This window comes from Pectinophora gossypiella, chromosome 4 (genome assembly GCF_024362695.1).
Source record: "Pectinophora gossypiella chromosome 4, ilPecGoss1.1, whole genome shotgun sequence".
Taxonomy (NCBI): Eukaryota; Metazoa; Arthropoda; class Insecta; order Lepidoptera; family Gelechiidae; genus Pectinophora; species Pectinophora gossypiella.
Window position 1 is genome coordinate 4,464,354 of NC_065407.1, and position 9,361 is coordinate 4,473,714.

The window sequence follows — 9,361 nt, forward strand, 5'->3', positions numbered from 1 at the left end:
AAAAAAATTAAAAATAAACAAAAGCATTTCGTCTGATGGAAGACTACACAATCCTTGACAATAAGTTGTGTTTTATTTGGAATCACTATAATCCAATTTTGAAGTTAAACATCGATATAGGATATGATCACTTGGTTGGCTGCACCATGTTATAAAAAAAACCAGGTATGCTCAATCCTATGACAAGCCGCCATTGCTAGTCCTTTGATGACGTAAGTGTTACCACTGAGTTACCATTAAATTGGTATCTCCAACATTCCAAGAACGTAAATTTTATTATTGAAAATTAAGAGAATTACTGATTAATGTATTTAATTACTATTACTTATCACAAAAATCAATAAAACTGTAACTCAATTTTTACAAAATTTTCTTGCAAATTAAATATAAAAACATTGGTCGTGGATATTTTTTTTTACAAAATATAACGCAGGGTGGGATGACGTCAGCTGGGCTAGCCTTGAAATGTTAGCTGTTACTTATGAGGATACCTGGTCTTCTTATACCAAGGGCTGCATGGGTTACACTGTTTAGACCCAATTGTGCTTGTACACAAGACAATAAGTACATTGCGTCTATGTAGATAAACTTCGAACGTCTATTCGAAACCCGAGTGAAGTGTAACCTGTGCCGCAGGGGCAGGAGACAAGGAGCAACTTAGAATATTAATTTTTTTTGGATCATTTTTGTTCCAATTTCGGTTTGACTATTATTGATTTCTGTTAAAAAAGTATTTCTTCCTACACGAATCATGAATCTTCATTTTACCGGATATATGCGGCATACCCGAATATTTGACACGTATCTATAAAATATAAAACCTGAATAAGATAATTCACAAACCGTTGCAAGTACATGAGTAGAAGTTGTCACTGCAATCGTCTATTGAATTATTTTTGTCATTTTTCATAGCCACGGGACTCTTAGCCGTTACAGATTTGACCATAGACACTGTTACTCCGGTACTTTTCATTGTTGTCTTCATATCTAACCCTTGACAAGGGGTCGTTATCGCACTTGGAGATTGTGGACTACCTAAAAAATAAATAAGAAATCTTAGTATCTAATAACTATCTGTCAGGTTTCAAGGTACACTGTTTGACAGTTTCTTTGTTTGTTGAAATGTGATGTCACTGGACAAAATGTCACGTGACCAACCGTTTACGCGAGAAATTTAAAATAATTGAAGAAAAATATGTTTTTCTTTATTGTATAAAGCTTTTTCGAGAAAATAAAATATGTTAGTTGGTATAAAATAAGCGTCTGTTTTTTTTAAATACTTATCCGAAACCTGTCAAGTAGTCAATTACAATAACTGGATGGCGGTGTTAGTAAGCTGGTACATTTTGTAATTTTCAACTTTCGCATAATTTAATGATACTAACATAGAATAAGTCATATTGCTCATAACTATGGAATTTTTATTTTCTGAAATATATTTTTTTTAATTATATCATTAATAATTACTTTATAAAAAATGGTCTTTGTTTAAAATTAAAGGATAATTATGTAAATTAAAGTAAACAGTGAAAAACTGTCCATTACACCGCGAAGTTTATGTACAAATTCACGGTGCAAAGGAAAGTTTTATATACCAAATGTATTTCTCGGAAATGTGGGTTTCCTCACGATGTTTTCCTTCACTACTGAGCACGTGATAATCATTTATGATCCAAACATGAATTCGAAATACGATTTCGAAAATCATAGGTATATGCGACCTTACAATGAGAGTCAAGCGTTTTTCTAACTGGGCTACCACGGCTAGGTTCTAAATAATTTGAGCTGATCAAATTCATTCATATTTTGTACGTACTTCTAGTGACACAGCCTACGCGAGGAGGTGATGAAGGCTCTTTTTTATCTTCACATGGTGGAGTATCTATTTCACCTGTGATGAAAAGAAACGAATATTAGATGGGGTTATTTTTTATGGCGAGTTGGGTGTTGGGAACTTTTATGACAACGGAACGCCTATCAAGTATATACATTTTATTTTATAGCCCGTATCAAATAATTACAAACCAAAGACACTGTAATTTAATGAAGAAAATAACTATAATTATTTTAAAAAAGGAACACTTTATTTTTGTTTTTTTTTTTCGCGGAATCCTTGACTCTTCTACGGAACCCTTAGGTTGATCTACAGAATACTTATTGAAATTGAATATTCTACTTTAGTTTGACTAATATATCTTACAATAGGTAAGAATAAATCACATGTCAGAGGAGAAACGAGTCTAGAAGTAAAGAATAAGTTCCGATTGTTTTTGTTCTACCTATTTGTATTTACAAACAAACAAAGTATAACAAAGTAAAGTAAAGTAGTAAGTAATGTATTTACAATACTTACTTACTACTTTACTTTACTTTGTTATACTTTGTAATGTATTTACATTACTTACTTTGTATGGGTTCTTTGCCTGAAATAAATCATTATTATTATTGTTTTGAAGTCTGGATTGATTCCAAATCGGCTCTATTTGCCCTGTACTTTTAAGTGATAACGGGTCTACACCAAGTGTGCTCATAATTATGATAAATAGTCGCGATTGTGTGCACCTGCGCTCGCGCGTCCTCGCTAAATGGCGTCAAGGAGGAACACCGTTGGGTTTTAGTGGGACTCCCGGGGAGCGTGCACATCGTTTCCCCGGGTGGTATGCGTAACGAATTTTACAACGTTCAAAAGGAAAAAGTAAATTCGGTATGCGTTTAATATTGTTGCTTTTTGTTGAATATAGATTTGTCGGGGTAGGTCAAGGAGTTGGATATCGTTATTATTAATAATATTAAATAAACGTTTCATACCTTCATCAATGAACAGATGCCCTTCATCTTCATCACTAGTCACATCCATATCATCGAAGCTCTCCCTTAGGTTGGTGACGCCACACTTTGTACCGTTACTAGTATTCCCATTTGGAGTCGCATTAACTTGTTTCTCCGTGGAAGATGTGGAATTCATTCGCGTGAATATTTTTGCTTTCTCTGCTGGCCTGTAATGAGAATCAAACTATAGAACAAAGTATAGTCACTGTAGTCCTGTGGTACAGTCATGAGCAATATCAAGTACCCACTTTAGAACCCTGTCGCACTATCATATTTGATATTTACTGTCATGTGCGAGTGGGACAGTTGCTCGCGTTCGAGTTACTTCAACATTTTTGTTTTTACTCGCTACTTGCCTTCCTCCACCACACCACTCGCACGCCGCTCGGTCGTCAACTCGCACGATTTTGCGAAATGAAAGTAGCTCGTACGCTCGGGTCCACGCAGGGTACAGTGTTTCTTGTTTGGGCGTCATGATACAAACGAATTATACCAGTATACTGGTATAGTAGCTGTCTTCTGCGACGCCAGCAGTTTGCATAGTGTGACCGTGCGAGACGAGTCGAGCTACTGTCATACGAGTACACAGGCACAGTAGCTGTCTATTCTCACATGAGCTGCTCGCACTGTGTAACCTAACCTTTACGGTTTCATTTGTCAAAGAAGTAAATGTGACATGGTTTCAAAGTGTATACATATTAGTACTCGTGACCGTACACGGGCTTCCTTTTCAACCGGGGAACGCCGGTTCGAATCCCGGTACCGATCTTGCATCAATGAATTATTAACTATCTTAAGTGCAGTTCTCACCTACACATTTGGCTCGACCATTAAGACGGCGATACGGCTCACCGATAGAGGAGCTTGGTGGCGCAGCGGTTAACGCGCTCGGTCTGCGATTGTTCAAGTTAAGCAACTTTCGCAAAGGCCGGTCATAGGATGGGTGACCACAAAAAAGAAAAAGTTTTCATCTCGAGCTCCTTCGTGCTTCGGAAGGCACGTTAAGCCGTTGGTCTCGGCTGCATTAGCAGTCGTTAATAACCATCAATCCGCACTGGGCCCGCGTGATGGTTTAAGGCCCGATCTCCCTATCCATCCATAGGGAAGGCCCGTGCCCCAGCAGTGGGGACGTTAATGGGCTGATGATTATGACGGCTCACCACCTAAGATAATATTTGATGAGGTGTAGGTATTCCTATACCTTGCGATGTATGTAGATTTGACTACCCTAATTGGGATATAGTCGCGTCGTGAGCTTATGTTACATTATGAATAAAGAATAATAGTACGAATAGAACGGTAACTCTCCGCCCCCACCTAAATTCGCTTTTTCATTTAGCGCCGATCGCAAAATAATGTATCTATAACATGTGTCAACTAAAACGAACGACCTCCTTGGTCCTGTGGTTGATCGTTGGGCTCACGATCCGGAGGTTCGATTCCCTGTGGGGGCATATCACAAAAATTACTTTGTTGTTTTACTAGTTATGTTAGGACATTACAGGCTGATCACCTGATTGTCCGAAGGAGGAAGAAGGTTAAACCGTTGGTCCCAGTTACTACTTACTGATGTAAGTAAGTAGTCGTTACATGAGCTATGTCAGGGGCCTTTGGCGGCCCAATAGTAACCCTGACACCAGGGTTGGTACTCCACTTCACAACCCACACGATAGAAGATGTGTCAACTTACGGAATAAAGAAGGTTTCTAGCAAGTGATGGAGTCCTCTGTACGTGCGTGTCATGGCCGATTTCTTTTGTGCCGAGAATTCGCTGCCGAACACGATTACGTTTTGTTTTTCTCCGTCTAAAACAAATATTAAATTAAAAAAAAAAAATATTCTCAAATTTTTAAATTAATTCTTATTTCAAGATTGATTAGAACTCCCAACAGTTTTCGTAGAAAACTTACATGTTAAATTAACTTTTTCTGTTCTCTGGTGATTTGAATACTGTTGAATTTATATCCAAATTTCGTACAAAAAGTATCCTATTTAAATGCTAGTTAAACAAACATTTAAACTTAATAAAAATAGCCTATATACGTCCCACTGGGCACAGGCCTTCCCTCAATCAACCAGAGGGGGTATGGAGCATACTCCACCACAGTGCTCCACTTCTCAACTCAACAAATAAAGGAGAAATAATTCACAAACCTGCATTAATAATCGGATACACAGATAAGGGTATCATCCAATGTCGGTCGATTTCTATTAAACATTTGAGGGCACTCTCACTCACTATGTTTTGAGTGCCATTATCTAAAGCATACTGTGCTAATTCCCTGTGAATTTCCGTCAATGGCAACTCTGTCATATTATTCTCATCTGAAAAATTAACAAAAAAAATAAAATTATTATATTTGTTCTGCCAACATGCGGTCAGTCCGAGTACAAGGAAAAAATATTGCTATCTGATAAATTTATACATTGTGAAGAACAACAACATATTTCTTAGATATTTTTTATTAGTTTAGTGATCTCAATGATGCAGCAGTTTTCTTAGCATACAGACATAACATACGTAAACATCCTATGTATGTCTAGGCACACGCCTACCCTCACTCAACTGGAGGGGTATGTAGAAAGAAGATGAATCATCTTACTTTTTCGGACAAGACCTGTTATTAGCATAACATTGGTTTAAAATAGGGCAGAGCGCGTTTTTTCCGTCATTTTTGTGATCAGAATGGCGTCTTTCGTGAACAAAGGAAAACTGTAAGTTACATATAGCAGGATATACTTATAAATTGTACTAATCATCTGTTATTAAATACTAATAACTATAAGCACATACTTGGTAGCATAAACCAGCACGGGTGTTTGGTGCATGGCTCCGGCAGGGGTCCTGGTCGTATCACAACAAACTTCTTTGGGACAGTCTCAGTAAATTCAGTCTTTGGTAGGCCTGTATAATTTACCTGAAATACACAAAGGTTTGTTATTGAACCAATCATTTTCTCCAGTTGCAAATAGCCTAGTCATTTATAACATAATATAGTTGACAGGTGATTTGAGGTGATGAACTACTTATCAACCAATAAAACATTTTTTTCTCTTTCCAGCACGAAAAAAGCTTCTTTACGCGCGTAAAAACATAAAGAAAACGTGCTTTTTATTATCTTTAGAAACAGAGTGACTCTTTTAATTTCATACTCGGATTTTTTAGTGAGAAAAGACTATGGAACATAGACATACAGCCTGATCTGCAGTGGAAACTCCGTGCGTAATAGTCGACGGTTCGTTCAGCCCTAGCAATTTACTACAGTAGTTCGTAATTTAAACTTGGCACTTGCATACAAAACATAACATGCCTTTCTTGTTGTACAAATAACAATTGGTGCAAAAGTCACCAATTGTTATTTGTACCAATTGTTGGTCTTGGTTCCATACAAGACCATTAACCCGGCCCCAGGGGGGACAGAGTCATCTTCTCTGCCCTCCACTGGGGCAATTCCTGTTCGGCGCGTCCTTGCCGCGGGGGTGGGCGCCTCTTACTTCAGTAGGCCGGAGTAAGATGGTGGCTGAGTTCGAATAGGGACCCAGACCTACGGGGTATAACGTAGAACCCTTGCCCAGGGATACGGGTGAAGACCTCAACGGCTGCAGAGGCGGAGATGGGAGCCATCGGTACGGCAATGCAGGACGGAAGGGGCATGTCACAGGGACTGTAACCTGGAACCTGACAGAGGGCAGCAGTAACTGTCAGTACTATTCAGAGGCAGAGGACAGGAGTCCTAGTATGGCTTTGTAATAGACTACTCTGGGCGCCATCCCACTCGCGTCAGACAGAGTACTGCGGGGCGGAAGGCAAGAGGGAAACCACTGCCCTATTTTCCCTAAAAAAGTAGCATGGAGAGTATTTTACAGAAATGCTGCACCGACAAGAGCGTGGCTCTTAAATTGATGATGACCAATTGTTGAGAGGAGCTCGGTGGCGCAGCGGTTAACGCGCTCGGTCTGCGATTGTTGAAGTTAAGCAACTTTCGCAAAGGCCGGCCATAGGATGGGTGACCATAAAAAAAAGTTTTCATCTCGAGCTCCTCCATGCTTCGGAAGACACGTTAAGCCATTGGTCCCGGCTGCATTAGCAGTCGTTAATAACCATGAATCTGCACTGGGCCTGCGTGATGGTTTAAGGCCCGATCTCCCTATCCATCCATAGGGAAGGCCTGTGCCCCAGCAGTGGGGACGTTAATGGGCTGATGATGAAAGTAAAAGTACGTAAGTAGTATTATAAACAAGTATGTATCTCTTTAACTTTCTTGTAACAACTATCTGCTAAAAATCAAGTGATGTAATCGTGGGATACTCACATTAATCAAGTCTTTCTTATGCGTCAAACTGCAATTATTATTCTTGTTATGTAAAGCAATATGTGCTGCCATCTCATAGCTCTTTGGGAATGATTCTAGTTGCTTAGCTTTCATTTTATATTCAGCTTCATACACCCTTTCTAGTACCGGTTTCGGTCGTAAAGCTCGACCACAATGACTGTTTGTCCATAGTGTCTTTGCCCATTCCATGTACTCTTTTTGTTCTTCCAGGTATTTGTCTTTTATTGCCTGAAAGTGGTAACAGTAAGTAATTATATTTAAGATTTGTTGGTACAAATAAACTTAATAAACCGAGTTTTATGTGTTTATAACTAAAGCGAGTGCAATCATTTTGTTGAAAGGAATTTTATGAATGTTACCTCAAACAGATTATAGTCATGCTTTGTAGGTCTTGGTATGTACTGAACAGGCAATACTTTTGGGTAGTCTGTACACAACACTTTAAGCAATTTGAAGTGCTCTTCCCTTGTTAAAGCAGAGAGTTTCGGGTGTGGAGGAGGTTTACGGAGACCTGCTACATATACATGGCAGTGACCTTCACCCTGTAACAGAGACAAAAATAAAAATATGAAAACAAATAATATATTAAGTAATTCACATAATAATATATTTATATCTTTTTTTATTACAATGCCAAGCAAAACACAAACAATTTGCACAATAAATTTACACGACACTGTGCTATTTACTGCAGAAGATAGTAATTTAATTTCTTTATTCTTAATTTCTTCTAATTAATTATAATTTCTTTGTGTTTACTAGCTAATATTATAAATAAGACATTTAGATTCTCATTTTTCCGCAACAGTGTAGATTCTGAAAATTACAAGGCACTATTCATATATTCATATTCATTTATTCCTTAGAACAACTTTACATTATTGCCTTTAACAGTTTTTGTACTCAGTAAATCTGAGTATAAAAACTGTTTGCCTACTTACAACTTCTTTTCTCTTAAACACATCATTCCAGTCAATCTTTGGAGAAGGCTTGTCATCCTCAGAGTCACTTGAGATTAGAGGATCATGGAATTTGTTCCTAATGATCCGTTCTATTGCACTATTATCCATATCTTCCTCTTTTAAAAAGACAGTATCTCTGTCACTGGGATTCCTGGGGACGGAAACATTTATTAATTTTATAACCATTGTCAATTACAATTTCTAATTATAAATGTCAGTGCATAATTGAGAATAAAATAATGTTAGTCAGCCCCCTAATTATTAGAGTGATGTTCAATGGTGCCTGTTCAGGCCTACCTACTTTTAGTTGGACGGGTCTATTAGTGCTGTCCTTTACCTAAAATACGTAAAAGAAAAAATAGAGCTAGTTTTAGTCCTGTCAATTTAAGTTAAAATTAAGTTGGTGGTATTGGCACCATTAGGTTTTACATGCATCAGTTGTATCTTAAAAACTTGATTTACGATTGAGTATCCTTATAAATACGTGTGCTGTGCTCCTCTCATAATAAAAAAATGGATGTAACTTCTGTAAAGCTGTATGATGCTGGTCATGTTATTATAGGTTATTTCATCCAAACAATTGACCATTGTTATTGCAAGGTTGTAAAGAGTAACAAAGACTTTAAAGCAATAAAAAAATCACAGTAAGTAATTTAAGTTTACTTATAATACAAAAGATTGACTTACCAATCAAATTGGCGTACATGTTCCATCATTTTGTACGAATTTGGTGTCTAACTCCCAAAAATAAATGGTTTTGATTGATGTGGAATCAGTTTCTATAAATAACCTTAATTAAATCGATAATTATAATCACAATTTGCTTTAAATCAGTAATTTAATAACACCACACTGCACAACGCAGCCGATCGATAGCGAGCGACATTAAAAAAGTAAACAAATGTCAATGTCAGTCAGTTGGTAAACGTCAACATTATATTCAGCCAAATGCAACAAGTCAAGTCGTAAGCAATATCGTTTTTTTTTTCAAGAGGAAATGTTTCACTAGAAAGAAAAATATTACGCTATAATTACTGTATTTCCTTTATGAATACTTGCATGAGTACTCCCTTCCTGTGCTGAACTTGCAAGGAATAAAAAACAAATAATAAGTTCAGTTTCTTGCTGCTAATTTACGGGCATGTCGTAAGTACCACCGAAGAGATTAACTATTATTAATCTTATCCTTGGTCAAATCAAAAGTGGCAGAATGTTTTCTTCTGATTATATACCTAT

At 37.4% G+C, this 9,361-nt stretch overlaps 1 protein-coding gene across 3 annotated transcripts in view; it reads right to left on the reverse strand.

The window, feature by feature from the left end:
• Positions 1-8,999, reverse strand: part of LOC126366224 (uncharacterized) — a 19,531-nt gene extending 10,532 nt beyond the window's left edge. For 2 of the 3 annotated variants that reach the window (XM_050009265.1, XM_050009263.1), the window contains exons 1-11: positions 8,813-8,999; positions 8,105-8,276; positions 7,523-7,705; positions 7,143-7,391; positions 5,624-5,747; positions 4,984-5,154; positions 4,520-4,634; positions 2,809-2,996; positions 2,406-2,423; positions 1,817-1,891; positions 844-1,035 (exon numbers count right to left, since the gene is read on the reverse strand). In XM_050009265.1, the coding sequence (XP_049865222.1) occupies positions 844-1,035; positions 1,817-1,891; positions 2,406-2,423; positions 2,809-2,996; positions 4,520-4,634; positions 4,984-5,154; positions 5,624-5,747; positions 7,143-7,391; positions 7,523-7,705; positions 8,105-8,276; positions 8,813-8,841 (1,516 nt within the window). In that variant the 5' untranslated portion in view covers positions 8,842-8,999. The remainder of the gene's footprint in view (positions 1-843; positions 1,036-1,816; positions 1,892-2,405; positions 2,424-2,808; positions 2,997-4,519; positions 4,635-4,983; positions 5,155-5,623; positions 5,748-7,142; positions 7,392-7,522; positions 7,706-8,104; positions 8,277-8,812) is intronic. The other variant, XM_050009264.1, reaches the window with a different exon arrangement.
• Positions 9,000-9,361: the final 362 nt, after the last annotated feature.